The sequence below is a fragment of the Pyxicephalus adspersus genome, chromosome Z, assembly GCF_032062135.1.
Source record: "Pyxicephalus adspersus chromosome Z, UCB_Pads_2.0, whole genome shotgun sequence".
Lineage (NCBI taxonomy): Eukaryota > Metazoa > Chordata > Amphibia > Anura > Pyxicephalidae > Pyxicephalus > Pyxicephalus adspersus.
The window spans coordinates 15,975,840-15,999,278 of record NC_092871.1 but is presented as its reverse complement, the minus strand read 5'-3'; the positions used below and the strand labels follow the sequence as shown (position 1 = coordinate 15,999,278).

General features: G+C 37.9%; 1 protein-coding gene across 1 annotated transcript; it reads right to left on the bottom strand.

Annotated features, from left to right (window-relative positions):
* Positions 1–1,185: 1,185 nt before the first annotated feature.
* On the bottom strand, positions 1,186–23,341 carry LOC140343450 (calpain-2 catalytic subunit-like). Its single transcript, XM_072430129.1, has 21 exons — positions 23,075–23,341; positions 17,807–17,876; positions 14,800–14,918; positions 13,639–13,772; positions 12,063–12,231; positions 11,647–11,730; positions 10,630–10,715; positions 10,249–10,323; positions 10,001–10,161; positions 9,669–9,823; positions 9,560–9,571; positions 8,887–9,095; positions 8,605–8,647; positions 8,005–8,067; positions 6,934–6,991; positions 6,584–6,648; positions 6,043–6,111; positions 4,922–5,000; positions 4,550–4,666; positions 3,041–3,099; positions 1,186–2,080 (listed from the first exon to the last, which is right to left on the bottom strand). The coding sequence occupies exons 1-21, from the start codon at positions 23,300–23,302 to the stop codon at positions 2,054–2,056; spliced, it is 2,082 nt and encodes a 693-aa protein (XP_072286230.1). The 5' UTR covers positions 23,303–23,341; the 3' UTR covers positions 1,186–2,053.
* Between the last annotated feature and the right edge of the window lie 98 nt (positions 23,342–23,439).

The window sequence follows — 23,439 nt, the reverse complement described above, 5'->3', positions numbered from 1 at the left end:
TAGTAAATTGCAAAAAATACAGTTTACTTCAGGGAGAGTTGGTGGATACAGATGCCAAAAAACAAACTTCGATGCCTTCAAAATCAGGAAAATGTTGAATTTGTTTTCGGAATACAATTCGGAGCTGGGCATGTAAAAACACCCAGATCTGGGCATATTATTAAAAGCCATTGCTGATGACCAGAACACAAATTAGAAACTTGGACACCAGGCTGGACGATCTATTTTGAGGCATAGTATAAGTCTTTTACCTTATCTTGCCACTTATATGATTAAATGGGAGGTTGAAAAATGTAGTACAGCCCAGGATATTCCCTCATACCACCTTTTTTTTATTACATTTCTATTGTAAGAAACCTAGAGGACTCGCTGTTGATAGGACAGTCAGTGCAGGTGCAGAATGCTACCATGAAAAAAAACACTACTCCATCACCTAGATCTATAAGCCTGGGTTTTAGGAAAGGCGAATATATGAACTGGGGGTTCCTATGATGAAGGCTAGCATTTTCCTACAAGATCTAGTGTGAGATAAAGTCTAGGTGGAAGGCTTCCTCCTGGTCTTTTTTTCAACGTTCTTTGAAGTTCTACCAGGGGAAGGATGAGGCCTTGTGTAATGCGACCTTAAGGCATGGAGGTCCTTAGGTGGCTCCCTGGGCTGCACATTGGCCCCACTTTTTTTTGTCTTGGTCCATTTAGCAGTTTGACCACCTCAAAGGTGCAAGACTTCCCGTGTCCTTTAATTAATGGGAAAGAAATGAGGATTTTTGTATCCCTTTGTTAGAGTCTATTTAGGACACAGATTCCATATGTCTGTTTCTCTTGCTACAGCATCACTGATGCTGGTACTAGAAGCAGTTATCCTGGGCTGACCTACAATTTTTGGTTTGCTATTGTCCAGTACAGCGGTAGCCAATCTTTCGGACTACTAAATTACCAAATTTAAATCCTGCGTACCATTAATATGATTTAAAAAAAAAATACATTTGTAAAATACTGATCTTCCTAATGGTGCCTGACAAGGACTGTGGAGGCTCTGATTCAGTGATCAGCTCAGTGAAGTATTACTATTGTTACTATTATTATTAGTTGCATTATCTTTGGCATTACTAAAGAGATGCAAAATATTTGTTTGCTTTTTCTCGCTCGTTATGGGTTTATTTCATACTAATCGAAGACAAAAAATGATAGTTATCAAAGTCAAACTAATTGAAGCCATTAAATATACCAGTTAAAGAAAATACACAGTTAAGGTCAAACTTACCAAAACGAGCATCTGAGAAATAAACAAATAAATCATTCGAATGAGAAATCGGTATTGCCTGAGCGGAGTGACTGTTGTAATGGTGGAAACAAAACTGAAGCGTACGGCTCAGCAACGGTTGCCTCATACAACTTAACACTACACTGACTTCACGCTGCGCCTCGCTTTTTTTTTCCCGTCTCTAGTACAATTCGTAGATTTGGTTAAATATAAAGGTGAAAATTGTCATTCAGAATATAAGAATTTATTAGAATATTTTTTGTTTTATTATTATTAAAAGAAAAAATTGCAAATAATGTCCAAATTTTTCTTTGGGACACCAAATTTTTTCACAGACCACTGGGTCTAGTAGGTGAAAATGTTTTACTTTTAGTATGGTCCTTTTAAGATTCACCCATCATACATTCAGTCAACAGATCCCTTGTTTTATTTTCTACAGCCATAAGTGGTCCAAATTGCATGGTTCTGGCTAGCCGAGTTTGCAAAGTCTGTTATACATCACACAGAGCCTGTCTGCTAGTTTTGTGTTAGTATAAGAAGAGCAGCCAGGCCCTGATGCTTACTAGAAAACTAAGCTTACATATCTTATCATATAAGTTCTAATGCACACCATATTTAAAACCGAATATTTAATATAATAAACATTGATAAAATTAATCAGTATTTTCCAAACGTTCAAGTAAAACCTCCTACAGAATATGGTTGTAATATTTAGGGATTCCTGAACACAGAATTGGTGCACAGAGCCTCCTGAGGGATTCTCTTAGTCTTTGATGGTGCAATGCACTCTCTTCATTGGAGACGAGTCATCTGAAGCCACTGCAATGGAGGAAAAACAGAGGTCTGTTCAAACATCTGCACTGGAAGCAACATGCACACCTTTAAAATTATCTATTGTGTGTTGTTCTAGTATATTTTTGCCAATTTTAAGGCTTTATAGGAAAAAAGCAAATGCTCATATTTCTGTATTGTCATTCTTGTTTTCATCTACCCTCATTTTATCTACTGGTGTCCTGCAGGAAAACAAAGGGCTATGGCATCCAGTTACAGAATAACTACAACTGCATGTCCTAGAAAGCCTTCATAAGAAACTGGTAAATTCTCAAATGCTGAAGGGCACAATATAAAGAATTTTATATTGGAGTGAGAGATTTTTTGTTTTGGTTGTCTTTTAACAGCCGCAGCTTGTTCAAAGTACAACATGGCAAGGGTACACACATTACCCATTGGGCTCCAGAAAATAGTTATAACACTTTAACAAGCTGGGTATCTGACAAGGAGATATTGACATAGCGAGGGAGAAGATGATCATTTTTTTTTTGATAATTGGGTGTGTGGATCCTGCCCAGTTAGCGGTCACAGTACAATTATAGTGTAGCCCATATATTTTCTTTGGAGGGGACCACAGGATAGGCCACAAAAAATAGCTAACTGCTGCACTAAACTGATGTCTCCCACAATATCCAAATAGGGTTCTGGCTTTGTTTCTGTGGATTTGGCAGGGGCAAATAAGCAAAGCCACAGTATTCTTGTATAATAGCATTTATATACACATGAAAATATAATTGTTTGCTCTTTTATTAAAATTAAAATTAGAGAAAAGTCTGGAATACCAATTATTTTAATAAAATGAATATGGTAGTTATGGGTACCAATCCTAATATTTTATACTCGTATAAATCGTATATCAGATGATGCATCACTTTCTATACATAAATATAAACGCAGCAGTGTGCATTAAATGTTCTACAAGGTTTTTATATTACTCAAACATCTCACCTGCTGTTCTCCCAGGCTGACAACTCCATCTTTGTTTTGGTCCATACGATAACATACTCCTGAAACACACAAGACTTAATCTAGATTTGGTAACTGAATTCGTTAAAATAAAAATACATATGTAATTAGTTGAGCCCATAATCCAGTTAGCACTAGAGAGGCCTTGTCACCGGAGTATTTTAGGAAAATGATACCAGGGAGAAACTCCAAAGAGCTAGTTTACCCCTTGCAGAGCTAGGAAAAATGTGGCATTGGAAAAGGTGCAAACCCTTTTCCTTAGTGGCAGCACATTTCTGATTTTAAAATCATGTCACAAACGATGATCTAGGGTAAAAAAATGTTTTTGCTTTTAACTGAGGCTTACTAGGGGGAGGATTTATGCTGAGCAGTTTTTGTTTGCTGATGTCGACAGGTGCTGCCTGGTCTGGCTGAAGTCTGCAGTGTCTGTACCCCTGGTTTGGGTGGCCCAGGGGTGCCCTAATATACTTATAATATAGGAGTACTCTTGTATTATTGCACACACACACACATCTTTTTCTTGGATCTGGCATCTTGGACTGGGCTTTTTGGTATAACATTTTATATCCAGGCCGAAGTTCCAACAATAGATTTACCTTTAGCATTATTTTTTATACTGTGGGTCACTTGCATTCTGCATGAAATGGGTAAGGTGTAATGTGTGAAGTTCTCAATTCATTTTTTGTAGTACACATTTGTGCACTCACTTTTTTAGCACCAGGTGTTTAGTTTATTTGGATTCAGTTTTATGGATGTGCTTTCATGCACCTCAGACCACAGTATCTTGTACTTCCTAAAGGGGTCCCTCAATAGACTCCAAACAGAAGATTTTGAAAATTCCTCTTGTATGGAAACAATCTTAACTGTTTTTGATACACTGTCATTTAGTGAACTAAATGTTACCCAGGTATGGGATATGTTTTATATCTAGCTTAAAGCGAAACTAATCCTGCAATTACTCACCTATCGCCATTCCATCGCAGTGCTTTCATCTTGCTCTTTTTTTCACTTCCCAAAGTGATCTCCAGACAACTTGATTGTTCGTGCCGGAATGACGTAAGGAGAGCAATTTGTTTATTCCCTGCTATGTGCAAGGGAAGCCGAGTTTTTACCTGGCAACCAACACTGAGCAGTTTGGCAGAGAACAGGTATGAGCTATTATTACAGAAGGGACATTGCCTGTCCCTTTCTGAAAAAAACACCTTAATTGCTAAAACATAAACGTACACAGGTGTATACAATGCATAAAAAAAGAATGCTTTAACTGATGTGCAGATTTAAGCTCTTTCCTTCCATCTGACATAAATTAAACAGCCAAAATCAATACAAAATTAGTAACGTTACTTTCAATCCTAACTTAGAACAATGTTTACAATCATTATGTGGAACAGTCCCTTCATTAGGGACATCACCCGACCCTGACATTTTTTAAATAAGCTGCAAGACTTCTCTTGCTGCTAGATAATTGATGAATTGATGTACTTCACCTACCAAATACTCCCATGAGGTGTGCCATGCAGGACAGAAAGCTGTCAAAATCCACTCTTCTGAGGTCATCGCCATATTTCAAACACAGATGCTCCACCATTTTATTGTTCAGTTGGAATCCTACAAAACAAAAAAAGTTATGAGATAGGTGTGCATCTAAAAAATATAATATACTATCATTCCTCAAGCTGTAATATAGGAACAATAAATGCTCATATTGTTGAGAAATCAGAAACAAGCCAAAGCTGAGGGCTCACCAGGTGTATCATGAAAGATTAGACAATTTCACATGCGAATATGAGGACACTATCCTCCTCCCTAATATGAATATATTTTACACTCTGGATAGGATTGTAAAATATAAAAACATCTCACCAGCTGATTCCAGGGCCAGCCGCAGTTCCTGTACATCCATTGTCCCAGATCGGTCTTGATCATGTTTCGTGAATATATGCTGAAACATATAAATGTGTATAAGTGTATGAAATGTCTTTGCCAACTGCTGCAATGACAGATTTTAATTTCTACAACCACCAGATGGCAGCAGTAGCTCAGGAGACACCTGTCCATACTGAGCAATTGGTGATAATGGCTGGGAAAAAAATAAAGTGTGGCCCTGTGTGCCCAATGGGCACTACATCATACCAGTTTTTCTGTCCATACCAGTCAAAAGAAATCCAGAAGGACCTTGAAATGATTTCACATCACTAAAAGCACACAGCATGTGTTGAACTACACAAACCCCAATTTGGTCCTAGCCATTCTTGTACCCTAAGCAGCATAACCCTCTGTCATACCCCCTCTGTCTACCTCACCCTCCAAGTTACCAGTCTCCTTTACCAAAAACTGCCTGGTCTGCCCCAACTTCCAGCCACCTCTTCCTCACATCCTCCAGAAGCTTTAATAGCAGCAGCTGACGAGGAAGGCGCCTTCCTAAGTCTTACCCTTTGCCGATTTGCTCCTGTGGAGCCTAAAGGATCTATTTATATATAGCCAAACAAATGGCATTGTTTATACACAAATTACACCATTTTTCACCTCACCCCAGGTAAACAAGTAATGAATAAAATGATCAAAATGTTCCCCAAAACACCAATTTTGTATTAAATTGTCCTGTTTGCACGATTTATGAAGTGGTGATCTGCTTAATCATCAAATTATAGATAGTGGTGGCCACTTTGGAAGTGGAAAATGGCAAGTGGAGACCTTTAAAAGGCAAATAATTGTCACTCCTTTCAGCGGAATGGGGCTTCTGATCAGCACTTTCGTGGTAACATGGAATGCCTGTTCTTCACTTTCAGAAGCTTGATCACCAGGAAACAAAATAACTTGTTCTTGGTCTATATAACACAAGCTTTATAGAATAAATTGCAGAATAAACCTATTATACAAAAAAATTGTTTTCAGTGAAAGAATAGGGAGCTGTGACTATAGGTTGGTACCAGCTGCAATACCTCTGCTACAAAATACACTAAATCCATTTTAGGATGTCCTACCTCCCATTCTTTAATCTTGCTCCAAAGATACTTAAATTCATAAAGCTGCAGTTTTCCACTTCCTATGTTCTGAAATTCAATTATGTTAAGGTGAACACAGAAAAATGATGTGTTGCTGAAACATTTAGGCAGATTCTTCATTTTTCGCTAAGAATAAAATGAACTGGGCCATATATCATATAAGGACATCAGTTCTCCTTTCCCTAAACTGCACCGGATTCAATATCCTAATATGCCTGATCATGAATTGGGCCTTTCAGAGATCAACTTGGGGTGATAAATATAACTATTTAAAACTGAATAATATTGCTCAGAAATATCTGGGTAACAGTGCAGATATCCTCCCTTCACCTATAAATGGGAGGATGAAGGTGCCAGGTCCTCAACCAGTCTCACAAAGTGCCCCACGATTTGTAACTGTTAGAAGACACCTGAGACAATCTGTTGTATTGTTATTTGTAATTTGTCTCTTGTGTTTTTAATGTATTTTAGTTAGCAAATTAAAAAGGTACAATGTCAGCTGCTACATTGCCAAGGATACATCTGCAATTTTCACAAGCTGCTCGCAGGTCTCCATGGAAAAACCATCTGTCTTCAGGTGTGTGTCTAAAACAAAGAATGACTTGATTATCAATACAAGAATATATATATATATATATATATATATATATATATATAATAGCAAAGGACAATCATCCTTTCAATTTAATGTCTAAACAGCTAACCTTTAAGCTATGATTGGTTATTTTGCCCCATTGTTGGCTAATACATTTATTTTGTAAAGCCTGCAAAAAGTTCACTTCTCTGGTTGTCTTTGGCTGGAAGCTGTCTTATTCTAGATCTGATCAGGAAAACTTTTATTGCCTAGTATACAAACTTTTCTCTGCTTACGTTTTGATGTTGTTTGCACGAAGATGGTCTGTAACTCCTCAGGGCTGATCTCCTGGTCCTGGAATTTAGCAAAGGTTTTGAAAACAAATGTTAACAATGGAACACACTTTGTTTTGATCACACAAAGTGTACAGGGTAATGGATTTACCTTTGATGTATGTAACTTATTAAATTAAAAAATGGATATGTTTGCTGATGAAAAAATGTACCTTGTCAAATTAGGGCAAATAATTGGGTTCTGTGAAACTAGAGATTGTTACTTTTCTTGTGTTCTTCTGCTGCCCATTCACTCATCAGAGCCTTGAAAATACCAATACCTCTGAAAATATGTGACTCTCCTGTTCCTTGATGCAGACTACAACACCCAAGTGGTGATGGAATCTTTACCCCTGTGCAAGCTCCTAAAACCAACTTAGAACTCACTAATTTTTTTCTTCTGGTTCTGGTCGGCAAACAGCTCAGCAAAAGTCACAAGCAGAGGGGCTTGCTTTTTAAAAATCTGTACTGAGAGAATATGTAAGCTGCCATTGCTGTATGCATTCTAAATTAATAATATTATTATTATTAATAATAAACAGACTTTATATAGCGCCAACATATTATGCAGTGCTGTACATTAAATAGGGGGTGCAAATGACAGTGACACAGGAGGAGGAGAGGACCTTGCCCCGAAGAGCTTACAATCTAGGAAGGGGGGGGGGAAAAATCACACAATAGGGGGGATAATGCTAAATTCCTGGATAAAGCCGATAAATAGATGTCAGTAATTTCATTCACGTACCTGAAAAAAGCATGCAGATAACTGCTCCACAACTAGCTGAAAACCTGAGCTGCATACTTATTCTGAGTCAGTAATTTAGAAAGTATTAAAGACATAGGATCAGTACACCTGCCGGGCAACCTGTATTTTGGAAACAGGTAAAAAAAAAAAAAATGGCCGCTTACATAATCTCTCGGTAAACATCTGCTTTCAATGAATCTGTTACATTGCCCTGAATAGACACAGAAGAGGTTTGCTTTAAGATTTATGACTTTTGTCCAGTATAGGTTTGCATAAATATTTTCCCTTGCCTGTCCAGAAAGACGTTGGAAATGTCTGGTGAATTCTTCCATTGTCATCCGGAGCTCACTTTCCTGCAGGGAAAGAGAACACAAATCAATAACACCAAAATATTCTTTTTTTCTTATACATAATTTCAGATTACTCCTACATATAATTTGTGTCTGAAAGAGGATGTGTTCTTTCCTATCCAAGACTTTCCATGGTGCAACACAAATGTAACATTGCAGGTTTTCTTCTCTACTCACATAAGGTGAAGCAGATTTTTGCAATATTTTCCTGTAAGCCTGTGAATGGTGTGTTCCCAGGGAGTGTCTCTGAACCTTTGTTATGGGGAAAGGATTCTATTCTAAGAACAAATGTTAAGGTTTTTTTCCTTTTTTTTAACCCTGTTTTTTAAATGCCAAGTTTCCCTTCCCTAGTAGAGAGTGATCAGTTTACTGCCTTTAGGATGAATGCTCTAGACTTAGGATTGTTGTGTTCTGATGTGTCCAGTCTAAAGATGCTCAATTCCTATTTTTATAGTAGTCTTACTTTAAGTGTAACTCTTGAACCCAACATATTATTTTCACAAACAGCTGTGATACATATTTTATACAAAAGACACATACCTGAAATACCTTCCCATCTGCTCTGATCTCACAGTCAACCTCCCTAAGAAAAAAAGAAAAAAAAAACAATAAGGAGAAAACAGGCATTGCTTTCCAACTCAACAACTACAAATGCAGCTCCCCTTAAGACTAATTGGCACCACATTTAAACAAGCACGGTTCAATGTACATGTCACATTGTGCAGTTTGCAGGAATGATTCGAACAGTGAACCTTTGATTGTTTTTATTCTGTGTACTCGTCAAGAGAAACAAAGACATACTGACTGAATTAATTTGCTTACTTGAATGTGTTGTTTTCTTCAGTGAAGACTCTCAGAATAAAGGAAGACTCTTCATGAGGCATAAATGTGGTGGGAATGATCAGGTACTGCCCGGGCGGCAGAATATAGCGACCAGTGACATCTCTTTTAGCTACATATGGTGAAAGAACCATAGGAATCATACTGGAGATAAGGTTCATTCTCTGTGACACCTGTGTCATGTGATCGAACTACAAGAAATAACAACCATAATTACATACCCAGTAAACAGAATATATGTGGCTTAAAAATATACCAAAATATTTTACTATACTCAGGTACCACAGATTCAGTAGTACAATAATGGGGGTCAGGAACTCCCTGCAAATTGTGGAAACAGACTAAGTGGTACAGTAATGGGGTCAAGAACTTCATGTACACTTTAGTACCAAATTCAGTGGCACAGTAATGTAAAATAACCCCTGTGCACTGTGGTAACACATCAGTCATACAATATTCAGGCAATACCAGCAAATCGTGTTAAATTCAGCAGTACAGTAAAGGAGATAAGCAATCGCTGTGTTTCACATGGTGGCAGATGAGATGCAAACAGCAATATAGACAATAGACTGAACATGTATTGTTAAAAGGACAGGATCCTTGGCACGCTAGAGTACTGATAGACGTAGATGTAGTTCTGAACTGTGCAATTCACCTCTTTTGACACCTGAAAAACAATAATATTTAATGGGTTATTTGCTGGACATACTCCTATTTTGCATATATTTTTCATTGTTGGTACATAGCTTTAAACAATTCTGCACCTTGTAGATCTCAAAACCAATAGACAAAAAGTCCCTCCCAACAGCTCTTCCCTTCCGTCTGTCCTTCTGCATAAGAGAAGCTAGCATTGTGCAGTGATGTTTCCCTTCCTCTCCATCCAGTGTCACCAGAAACTGGGGGTTAGTCCAGAATGTAGCTGGAATGAAAAGTCAAAGTAATAAATATAACAAGATCTACAGGATAAAGTCATCCTCCTGCTTTATGATTCATGTATTTTTATTCTGTGATTGGTGAAAAGCCGTTACCATGCATGATGTTTAGTGTATTCATCTAAAATTACAATATATCTTGTAACTAGTAAAAAGTTTCTTACCTCTGTGATTTCGACAGCCACCTGCATTGTGCCCTCTCACCCATTTGCCAGTGTAGGAGTTGTTTTTCCATGGTTTGGTGGTATTACTATAAGCCGAGTCTGGGGTCAGAGTGCAGATTTCAAGAGTGTCAAAATAGCGCAAAAAGTCATCCATCTGCATCCTGAATTAAATATCTGTTACTATTTGGGTAACGATCACAGATTGTATGCAATGTAATGTTTCAAACTGCCTACCCCCAATCTCTTACCAGAATTCACCATCTTCACCTTTTACTTGAAGTTTATCCTTCAGTGCATTGTCCAGCAAAGACCACAATTGGGAGCTGTCAAAAAATTGTTAAGTTATCATGGAGTGATCAAGGTTCTGTTTGTGGTGCATAGATATACTTTGTTGTGCAATCTAAACTTGCATTACTAAAACATATTCTTCACAAATTAAAAGTGAGATGAAAAATGACATCAGTTTATGATACTTCAGAATTTACTGCAGATGTATTCCTAAAGCCTACTGGGAAGAAAAGCATCTCTGATATAAATAAGTCGTCTACACTGGCCCTAACAAACATTAAAGCAACCCACATTTCATGGAATACTGGGCTGGCCATTTTTATCTTATCCTGGGTACATACTTGTCACTCCAGCGCCCGTTCCACTCCACTTCCCCCCATGGATTCCGTAGTTTGATCAGTGGGATCCTGCGGTTATTGTGTTCCACCTATAAAAGATTCCAAAGAAATATATTGGGGGTTAATTTTTAGGATTGGATCAATGTGAACCGAACAATTTTCTTTAATTTCTGAATAGACTGGGGAGATATTAAATCCTCTGTTAGCATTTTTGTTCATCACTGCTTTTCCTTTCTTTTGGGTCATGAGGACAGCTGGGAGTTCCAATATGGTACAGCTATCTGTCTAAAGAATTACAATAGGCCCTATTCGTACCACATTCCGAAAAGACTGTTGAATCACCACCAAATATAGTACAGGGACTTTCCTTTTTTTCATAATAGACAATGTTTTTTATAACATCCTAAAACTGAAGAACATGTGTTCAATCTATGCAATCTGTATACAAATATGGATAATGTTATGTATGTTTTATGCAATTTTAGGATGTTATAATAAATATTGTTTATTATGAAAAAAAAAAAGTTACGTGCCTGTATTATATTTGGTGGTGGTTCAATTGTACAGCTATTACAGAAATAGAAGGCAGGAGGAAATATTGCAATGGGGACACGTCAGTGACTAGAGATTTTCTCTACGTTTGGGGATAATTCCTGTTACTTTTTGTTGCCAAGTCTTGCCAATGGGATAGACCGCAAAGGGAGCAAATAAATTCTGGGGTTCCAAGGTACGAACAAAAGGGGTCTGCTTAATGGAGAAATCATGAACAGGTGAAAAACAGTAAGGGTATGAAGAGGCCAATTGCTTTTTCAATTATTAAAAAAGGTAGCCAGCAGGTGGTTGAGCCCACTAAACTTCACTTATCGCTGAAATATCAATTTTATAAGTACGGTAAGAACTTCTAACAATACACCAAAATGTAGTAACACATTCTTTCTACCCAAAAAAGTGCAGAATGATAGATGCTGACAACACTTTTTCTTTTCATTTATAATATAATGAAAGTTCATGTGATCGTACCTCTGAAACCCCAATAATGGAATACGCATGACCTTTCACCAGTCCTTCCGGTGTCCTCATTTCGGTCTCGTATGGATTCTGAATCTGCAAAAAAAAACAGAACTCTGTTAACAAAAAATTACTTTGGAATTGGTAGCTCAATAACACTCTGGTCTAGCACCAAAATCCCAGTTTTTAATCTCAACTAAGGAACTGTCTGCATGTATTTTGTTCTCTCAACATTTTACTTTTAAATCAGATTACAATGACATTCTGTATTTTTAGGTCAGCAAGTAAAGCTCTTCTATTTTTCAATGGTGCCCCTAGATGTTTACAGAGAAAAATAGTTTAGGCTGCATTTTACAAGCAATACCAAATTCTTTGTAAACAATTATTGATGTAATTATTATTACGGTATTTCTTTATTGTCCACTTACATTAATAGAAGTTCCCATGAGTGACCGCTTCTCCACAGCAGTTTGGATGATGTAAAAAAGGTTTGGAGGGGGAGTCTTGAGGTCTATACTTTCATCGACTCCTCCTGTAAAATCTACGAAGGCTTCGTTTACCCATCCTCCTTCCAGGGCCTCATAGGAACCATTCAATCTATAGAGACAGCAACAAGTATTACAGAATGCGGAGTGTAATTTGTTGGTCTGGCCCCCAATAGGGTGAAATAATGATATCTAAAAACACATAAAACTGTCACTTGGGATCACAGAAATATGACACAATGGCAGCCGGAATCTGATAGGGTGTAGCAACCCTTTTGAGGGGACAGAGACATATGAAAAGAAGGCAATCATTTTAAGATTAGGCCATTTTTTCTCCATTTTTTTTTTATGTTCAACATTTTTATAACATTACATTCATAAAAGGCTTATCAGGTGTTACTTTTAATTACAGTGGTAAACTGTGACTGATCAATGTACTATATTTGCACTAAATTGGCAATCAGAATCTCAATTCACTTGACGGTGAATTGAATAAAGTTTCTGATTACCAATTTAGTGTAATTACAGAACAGTAATCACTAATCATCACTGTGGAAAAACAAAACAAAAACTGGTCACCTTATTGCCACTTTATCTGATCAGGGCACTTTAAACAAACATTAATGATCCCCACTGTAGTCTTTAGTGTTATAATTTATTATTATTAACCAGGATTTATATAGGGCCAACATATTATGCAGCGTTGTACATTAAATAGGGGTTGTAAATGACAGACAGATACAGACAGTGACACAGGAAGAGGAGAGGACCCTGCCCAGAAGAGCTTACAATCTAAGAGGAGGGGGAAGTATCACACAATAGGAGGGGTGATATGTAGGGGTAAAAGGGGTTTAAGAGACAGAAGACGAGTAGGCAAGTTAGAAAAGATGGGTTTTGAGTGTTCTTTAAATGAGCAGAAAGTAGAAACAAGCGAAGTAGGACGAGGAAGACCATTCCAGAGAGTTGGGGCAGCTCTAGAAAAGTTTTGGAGCCGTGCAAGTGACAAGGTTATGAGTGGGGAAGTCATTATTAGGTCATTAGAGGAACGAAGAGAGAACTACGGGAGTATTTTTCTTTCAGGTGGGACAAGAACTGTGAAGTATTTTGAAGATAGCTGGTAACCAGAGTGGCAATCCTGATTAAAAGTGACAATATTTTCAGCTGATTTCCACTTTCAAAAATGGAATGAACAGTAAAATGCCTTTGTGTATGAATAGTGCTAGTTTTCTGTGCTAGTTTTCGGTGAACAATCTGTGTCACCCCTTTGATAAAGGAGTCCCATAGTATTCCTTTAGCTCTGTGTGTACAGTATCTGCTTTAAAGTTGGACAACGGAAAAAGAAGGTGAAGACCACTTATAACAAACCTAAACACAAAAGTTTACAGAACATCAATCTAACAGAGAATTAATAAAATTTAAAATTAATCAGTAGTGGTTGCCATTTGGTTATCAAGGAATTTCAAGGTGAACCAACAAAGACAAACAAGCTTTTTGATATGTTCAAGAACAGATTACTTACTTGGCATAAGCCTTTTCCAGCAGAGCGGGCCAGAACTCACTCTTCTGCGCTGAGCTGACAAATACCAGCTCTCCGTTCTTGGTAGGGAGACGGTCATCAATCACAACATCAACCCACTTACCATATTGCCAGAACTAAAGGAGACAAAGGGGTTCACCAATACAAATGTTAAATTCTAAGACAAGTCATAACCAGAAAAACATATTGATAAGGTAGAGCATGTTCAGAGATGGCCAATAAAATATTAAAAGACTGAGGGACAAAACACATCAAGAGTCTGCAGGAACTTCATATGTTCAGTCTGATGGAAAGAAGGGAAAAGGGGGGCCGATGCTCAAACCTTTCAACCTACTACAAACCAGCAGAGCAGTTGCCAATTTTGTGCTTGACCAATTAATCAATATTTGGTAATCATCAGAAAAACTTCATACGCATGTACAAGATTCTGCCCTTTTGATTGTTTTCCCTGAATAGAAAGTGAACAGAATTCCATAAGGAGAATATTGGGTGTAAAGTTTCAGGAGACCAGTATTTTCAATATGAAGCTAAGATCAAGAACACAAGTATGTGATCACAAACTAGCAGATGAAAGCAATTCCCAAAGTATGGTAAGGAATGGAAAGGGTAAACCCAAACCATAAATATTAGGGTTCCTTTTGGTCTATAAATCATACCGTTAAATGCGTCTTGTTATATCTGTTGATTAGGGGAAATGAGATCTGTTAATCCTGACAGAAACAATGTTCGTTTATAACTTTCTGTGCTTATCAGTTACAATTTATTTTTAGTCATTTCTAATGACTGCAACGCCTGCCTCTGTTATAGAAGACCAAAAAGATTGTGATTTTATAGTCCTGTACTACAGTGAAAGGATGCTGTCAAAGAAATACTTCCACTCTTGCTACGGGTCTAAGCATTACAGGTGATCGTTTATTTTCTTCCAAAGAATGTATCCAATATCAAAAGAAAGACTGGAGTACAGATGTTCACTCCTTGTTTCATAGGTCTACTTTAATAAAAAAATTCTATAGAAAAAAACAACTGAGAAAGGGGGTTTGAAGGAAATTGAAGTTTGGCACATAATAAAAGAGGTCAAGAAGATAAACTCCAGCAGGAAAAGGATCTATGATAATAAGAATTATCCTTTTGAAAAAGTTTTACCTGAAAATGGAATATTCCAGCATATTCCGTTTGAAAATTCTGTTGAGGAGGAACCACTCGCTCCAAGAGACGAGGGTAAATGGTCAATGACCCTGCAGCAGCTAGAAACCAGCAGTTACCTGTAAAAACACACAAATATTATACAGGGGTTGCAAAAGACAGACAGTGACATTGGAGGAGGAGAGGACCCTGCCCAGAAGAGCTTACAATCTAGGAGGTGTGGGGGAGTAAAACACAATAGAAAGAGTTATGTAGTGGTGGGAAGTAGTGAGGGTTTAAGAAGACAGGTAGGCAGCTTTTATAGTAATATTAAAAAAAACTGAACAAGCATGCACAGCATTAAAAAAAAAAAAAATATTAAAAATAAAATACTCTGTGCAGTACAATCATGAACATCGACTTCTCATATCGGGCTTGTAGGAGTCGGGGAGCGAGTTTGGAGACCAAGATCAACTTTGAAACGAGTTGTGAATTGTACAGTATACATTAAGAGTGTGAAGTAAGTACAAGATATAAGACGTGGATATACATGATTGGATTCACTGGGGATACAAACGTACTTGGAAGATTAACAATATCAATTGATTGCTACCCCTGGGAAATACGCCTCTTTTTGTCATTTTCCCCACCATATACCATCATTGGTGAGAAGGTCGTTGCATGTCTGCAAACACCAGATCTTCTTGTTTTTCCTAAAGAAGCGGATTATATCTGTGAAACATGTGGAAAAGAATTGGGCCTACCCTCCCAGGTAAACCATTAGGAGTATCTAGATTGTGCCAAACGTTTTATTTTGCAATATTAGACATCTTTAATGTTATCTAATAAAGTACATTTTATGCATATGAGAATAATTTGTTTTGGTTTATGGTTGGCCTTAAACGTCCCCAATAATTGGTGGCGTTCCACGAAAATTGTTTGTTTGATCATTAAACTATCTTAAATATCATGGCTCCATTCAAGACTTCCAGACACCATTTATGACTGCTCTACAATGGGACTTTTATTACACAGTTATCTGTATGACCTACACCCACAGTTATCTTGCCACTGAAAAAACTCTTCACTTGCAGAGAAAACTGTTTGTATATGCACGCAATCTTTTGAAGATTCTTTGTTGCAATATTTACAGCTCAATGTACACTCTTCTTATATTTCCCAACCATAATATGACACACCTTAGTATGGGAGGTAAATACTGAGCAAGAAGAATATATAAATTCTGAATGGGCTCCTTACTTATGTTTAATATACTTAAATCTTCTCTGTATTCTTTATGATGGACCCATACTTTGCCCATTGGGTGCAAAATAAAACCACCTGAATATACTTGCATTTGGGTTCATTCCTCTATCCTAGGAGCAAAACAGAAAGTCCCATATAAACCTCAAGACTTTTATCTAACATTGGGTCTGGGTTGTTTCAGATCTGCTACTTATGTGGCCAAGGGACCACAGGCTGCTAATACCTAGAAGTACAAGATATTTATCTTTCCTCCCAGTAACCAAATAAAGCAGTATGGTAGCAAAGGAAAGGAATTGTGTGGTTGTGGAAGGCAGCAAATAAATACGCTTGTTGATTTGCTCTGCATGGCCAAATCACAGGACTACCTAATTTAGCTTATCTTTAAAATAAAAGCCATCACTAACAACATCATACTGTAATAACAGCATGTCAAAGAGGAGTTTTATGGGCCATCTGTTGCACTCTTTCTGCAATATTGTAGTGTAGGGGTCTGCCTTTTTCTATCTGCTTGCTGAGGATTAACTTTGAAAATAGCAAATAAAGTTGTTGAAGTTTTCCTGCCCCTGATAGTGGCCTGGGAAACCCCATCAGGATATAGAGAAATGCAGGAGGTACAGGGAAAGAGATGAGAACATGTGCTCAGCCAGGATAGGTGCTTGCTTGCCTTCCAGAACACACTGACTGCCTTGTCTGTATGTAGTGCAGTATTATAATAATTCCCTCTGTATTAATGGGTATATGTGATATGTTATCAGAGATCACTTTGGGATATCCCTACAGTCAGTGTATGAGCCATATACACAAATATATATTTGCTCTGCCCTTTCAGTTATCTTTGCTGATCTGGGTCCCGTGTCTAGTTACATCTAGCATAGGTTAGGCATCCGATGGCCCATAGGTAGCAGAGGTCTGGTTGCATTGGCAGATCGGTGTGATTGCTAGGGTCTAAGTGGTAGTGCAGATAGATTGTCCCTGAACTCCAGAGACTTTGCCTGCATCCCTGCAATACAGGATCACAGCACACACAGCCCAATTGTCGGTTGGAGGATTTCCTTGCTGCTGTTTTGAGGATCATCTCATCAGGACATCTTTACTACAATCAACTCCAGAGGCCTCTGCAACTCACCCTGACACTGATCAGTACTGGAGGTATTTGTGGTTATAGACTGTATATATACCCGGGTATATCTGTGCACAATTCTTCTCAGGACTCTGCTTTGTGGATGTTAGGTGTAATCATTGCTGTTTATTGATGATATATATTATTACTGTTTTGAGATATAAAGCTTACAAATACTCCAACCTGTGTGTTCATTTACGGGCAAAGGTTAATGTTGCATGCTGGGTGTAGTGGTTCTTCAGGTGCTGTTTTATATTACTGTTATTATTTCTGGTTAATGTCCCAGGAAGGGAGCCCCTCTGCTAACAGAGACCCTGTCCTGGGTGGAGGCACTGCCAACTTTATTACTATCCTCACTCTTCCACATAGCGAAGGCTCAGAATCCTCTCTGTTATCTACAGGTTAGCGCCATAGCCTGTTTTGTGGGAGTCATTTACATTACCCCCCCCATAACAGGGCTACAGTAGCATATAGAAAGTTTCAGTATGGAAATTGAACAAGACATCTTACACAAATCTGCAGATGAATGCTTCCAGTTAATATTTTACTGTTCACATTAAAAATTGTGCATGTTAGGTGTTTGGGGTCAGGGGGACAAATGTTTTGTGGTTTGGCCGTTACATGAATACTGTGCACACTTACCCAAGTGTCCCTGGCAAATATCCGTCCACTTCATATTCTCACAAATAAACTGAGGACACTGACTGATCTCCTAAAAAAGACATATGTATATTCAATATAAATAGGAATAATCTGCAAAATAAATCCTTCAGATATAGCGCATATATATGCACAGATCAATATATTCAATGTAAAGAGGGACAGCTGTGAATAAAAGAATGACAAAGGGATTTTTCCCTATAGAGGGATGACTGGAAATAACCCAACCTGCCCATGGTACATAATGTCTGCCCTGTCTTATGGTACTTTTACTGGTCAGGAGCTCTGAAAACAGTTCGACTGTGAATAGTAAACATTACTAATTCCTTTATTGTAGCGGTTAGGTAAAGGTGTGGGTGGAACAGGTCTGGTTATACTGGTCCAGCTATAATTAACACATCTCTATACTTATTTAAAGCCACCCTACGAATTCCCCAGAATATAAGTAAAGCTTATCTAAAACCAAAAACAAAGCCCTCAAGCTTATGTGTCAGCCACATAAAAAGGTTCCCTTGTCTTTTGAAGAGGAGAGATGCACATTATTGGATGAAAGGTGCCCTTTAGGCTACGTACACACATGCAATAATTGTCATGGGAAACGAACGATCCACAACAGATCCTTTCGATAATTGTTAACAAAAAAGTGCACAACAACGAACGAGGAATCTCGCTGGAAACATACGACCGTTCCGACGGATCTGTTTGGGCGACGATCGTTTGTAATCTATTGTGTGTACGGTCATTTAGTGAACGTTTATTTTTCCGTGATACACTTTCTCCTGTACATGCCACTTCCTGTATCATTTGAACAATCGTTCAAACGATGGTATCTAGTGTGTACATTATTGGTGGATTATATTTGAACGATCGTTCATTACAGCATGTACAGAATTGTGCACAATACGATCGTTCAAAATAATCTGGAATAATCACTGATCGTTCGTTTTCAAACGATAATTATTGGTCGTGTGTACCTAGCCTTTAACTGGCCACATGCCTTACAATCTGATTCAATTTCTGCAGCAATCCTTTGTGATTTAGTGACTATGCAATAGGAAGGTCTAGTAAACTAATTTTCTTCCTATACAGTCAGGCAGGCCCCTACGCTACACTTTTGTTGGCAAATCTAAAAGAACAAAGAAAGTCATTACAATATATATATGGTCTTTTTAGACCGGGGTTCCTCCAGAGGTTGGTAGGGGTTCCTTGAGCAATGAGAAATTCATGCCTTTTAGATTAGTTTAATAGATACTAATGATCTTTTTGGTTTTCGATAAGGGTGCCATTTTCCCCCTGGCCATCAACATTCCTTAGACATTCCTTCCACTAACCACAAACATCTATTTCAAATAAACATCCACATTTAGCCAGATGAGGGGATAAGAGAAGTGTGTTCAATGGGAAAAAAAACTTTTTTACAGATAACATTTAATTGTTGGAAAAAAATAAGATTGATTGTTCATTTCATTTTAATGATAGAATAATACTTTTATATTCTTTATATATTTTTATATATTATGAACTCTCTCTAAACATTATCCAATGTCTATGGCCAACCTGAATGACTGTTCATGAGTGGTCTGATAACATATGAGGGTCAGTTCCTGCATTGCAATACTGACTGATTTTTGTATGATTGATAAAAGTGATATGGTCTCTACACACACTTAAAAAATCATTATGAATCAAGAATAAACAAATTTACAAGAGTAGCAGTAGAAAGAGTATAATTAGAATGAAGATTACACAGACAATGCAAATTTCCTGGAACGGCTTACATTGTGGTTTATGCAAGTGTGCCAAATTTGGAGAAAATGGCAAGGACATGCTCCCAGAGCTCTTCATTTGTTAATAACATTGTAGTGAACAATAAACCATAGCTTGGTTTATATATTTCCATATAATATCAGAGGGGGGTATAGTTTGAGGAATAGGACATGATATTGGAAAGGAAGAGGGGGGAGAGTCAGACTTGAGTGACAAAATGAGACACATTTGTGATCATCATGGCTGAAAATCTAGAATCTGTGTATCTGTAGTGCTGTACCCCTGATATTACTCTGTGATCAGAGTTCTGTTTGAGGGGGAGGACAGCTGTACAGATGGTAGAATCAACAGCTAATGACTGCTGCTATTTTCTATGCAGGAGGACACAGTGGGACACCTTTTACTCACTCCTCTCCCCCATTCCATAGAACAAACAGCACTGTCTCTACAGTGGTAATTTGTTCCCACCATTGGTGGCAACAGTGATCCACCCAGTGTGTTCAGAGCTATAGACCAATGGGTTGCATAAGTAAGGCGCAACGTTCCTATAGTTAGGGATGGCACGGGGTAGAACAGGGAGGCAACTAAAAATAATCTTGTGTAAATGTTAGATCTGCTCCCTACAAGAGATAAAACATTGGCATGTCTCCAATCCAAGTATCAAAGGCCAAGGATTAATACGGGAAACATACACTGTAAATCTTCACAACTGCAGCTTTGGTGTTACATTACACAATTATATATATATATATACACACACACACACACACACACTTACCATGTTGGGATGGTCCTGAACAAAAAAATATATTGCCACATATTCACCATACAATTATTGCAATCTTTAAACAATCTTTTTTAGCATTAACGAAACTTTATCATATGGAGAAAAACCTTAAATAATACAACTTGTGTCCAGGTATACAGGTTCAAGTACTACATTGTCATTGGTGGGACTAAAGATGATTTTACAGTGAATAGTTACATAATACTAGTGCATCAAGATTTTTTGACATGTGCTATGAAATCTTGTGTTAATCAGAAAAACATTTAAAAAAAAAGGATCATATTTAGACCTACCTGGTGCATTAATGCATGTGATATGGTAACATGCATTGCTTTAGGCAGCCCATTGAAAATGAATAGACTGTCAATGCATCTGAATGTGTACAAAAGGTTCCTAATGCAACATCCTTCAATGTACCACCATACATTGCCTTGTGTTGCAGCATGCTAAGCATGTCGCCTTAATATGTTGGGGTGTTATTTAAAATGAATGGCACTGCTAGGTATGCTACCACTAACTACCACTAACATAGTAACTACATATTATCACTTTGCAGAAGTCATCTCACCAGGAGATCATTTCTGATGAATGTAAATAGGATATTGCATTGAATACCAATGGAGAAATAACCCAGGCCATTAATGTCTCATTTCCATGAGGGAATCCTAATTTTGTGTTCCTGTACTCCATGTGACTGGGAGTTGGAAAGAACATAGATTCAAAGTGCAAAAATGATTTTAGTAACTTAACACCCCAGCATATAGATTTCAGGAAGTCATATGTAATGACTTCCTGAAATCTATATAGTATAGGGTTACCTGTAGCCAACATACACAAAGCATGGTGTTATATTATGAACGCTCCATGAATGGTGTGACATCAATAGCCTTAAGGAGCTCAACACAACCCACAAAGAGTTCACTAACATGAAACATGAACTGTGTTTCCTTTCAAAATGAATAGGCTGTAATGCATCTTGGAGCCTGAAAAGTTTGTTCCTGCTGCATGTTTTGCATGTACTGCAATGGAAATCATCATGCTGATACCACAGGCCCAGGCAATCAAAACCCCCTGGTTCAACAACCTATGGTGTTATTTGTTGTATGATTCATGGAATGCTCACTATTTCCTACTATCCTATAGCAGAACTCCCCGCGAGTTTACACAAATAACCCAGCTCTGGCAGTTGTTGGAGGGCACTTACTTTTGCACATCAGTTTTGATGGGTGTGTGGCAGTAACCAGGTAAATGAACATCATCATAAAGATATCAAGTGCATCCATGACCAGCGTAAGGAACATGATCCATTGACAAGATAAGAATACCAGAAACTTTGTGAATGTATCAAACTGGACAGCCAAAAGCCATTGTTGTCCAAGACATCTGAAATGCATTAGAGATCTAGTCTTTATTATTCAGGTCAAGAAGTCTACTAGAAATCAACAACTGTATCTTCCATATTTTTACAGGTTTCTATTCACCGTTACTTTGCAAACTTTGAAAAAGGATGGGGGCATGCTAGGTTGCCAACAACACAACAGAACACAGTGCAGCACTGATGGAAAAATCAGTGCCAGCTATCCTATAGTTACCCTACTGGCAGGCCTTTGCAATCTGAATTTGGAATCAGAAACCTCTACCAATAAAGCTGCACATTGCAAAGGGTATTATTATTAATAAACAGGATTTATTAAGCTCCAACATATTATGCAGTGCTGTACATAGGGGTAAATGGGTAGGTGGAGCAAATCAAAGCCATAGCAGTATTTAACCCATGAGTAACTGCCAAGAAATTCTAGCCAACAGGGGTGTCTATGGATTGTCAATTCCTTAATGCACAAAATTTATACTGTATATATATATATATATATATATATTTACCATAATGCATGTTATAAAAGTATTGTGCATTATAGTTACATGTTACTATGAAATACAGTGCTTGGGTCCGCAGGGGGGCGGACTGGCCAAAGCCACAAACCACCAAAGAATTCTTTTCAAAATAGGAGCGAGCACCCGTGCCAATTCCCAAAAAAAGTGAGGGCAAGGCATTCCCACCCATGCCTGCCCCACTACACCCCTGCTTTAGGCTCATTTTACATGCATTACCATTTATTTGTAAGGAATGTACCTCTTGCCGGAGAGGCCAAATTACCACTAAAAAAACAGTTGAATTAACATAGCATTATTTTCTTTATCAATAGCAATCAATTATAATTCTGTGATGTCTAGTAAGGTTTTACCCAAAACAACTGACTTGTAAAGATATTTATTGGGAATGCTGGATTTCTTGGGTGGATTACACCATATCAAAAGCAAACATTTTTTACTGTAGAAGGTTAAAACTCCTGAGAGGTTTCTTGTGTCATCTTTGCCCCAGGTGGGGGATTTCTTTTTACTTGCTGCCCAATAGCCAAGTTAGGAGAATCTGTCTTTAGGACAGTTAATTTCACTGAACAAGTATCCATTTGAAAAACTCCCCTTACTTTCTATTCTGGTGACAATTTAGAATTTTGAATTACCTCTCTTTCTTTTAATCTTGATGAAAATAGTGACAAGGATTAGAAATTGAGTGGATAAACCCCCAAATGTATATACAGGCATCAATAAAATGTATATAATATTTCTCTGCACGAAAACCTTTCACTTTAAATGCAAACTCAATTGAACGTCTTGTTTGCCCCCACATTAGTTACCTGAGGTCTCTTCCACTTAATCCCTACAGTGTCTGGGGACCAGGGTCCAAGCTTGTTGTGCCCCAGTGATTTAGGCTCTGCAGGAAAATAAGGATCCTCAAACAGACGCTTTTCCTGCAAACATTTTTTAAGCAGTTGCTTGTAGTCTTGATCCAAGTAATAGGTAACATTTCCCTTGGAGGAGCAGTCATCCTTCACCAAGTGGACGGTGATCCCTGTTGGGGCCATAGTGTCCAAAGTGAGATCACCTGTATGGTAGCTTCATGTGTATATGTGTAACAGGAGATGGGGAGGGGCAGGGTAACAAAGACTAAAGACTGATAAGCTTGTCTACTCGTACACAGAAACTGAAAATACAACATTGC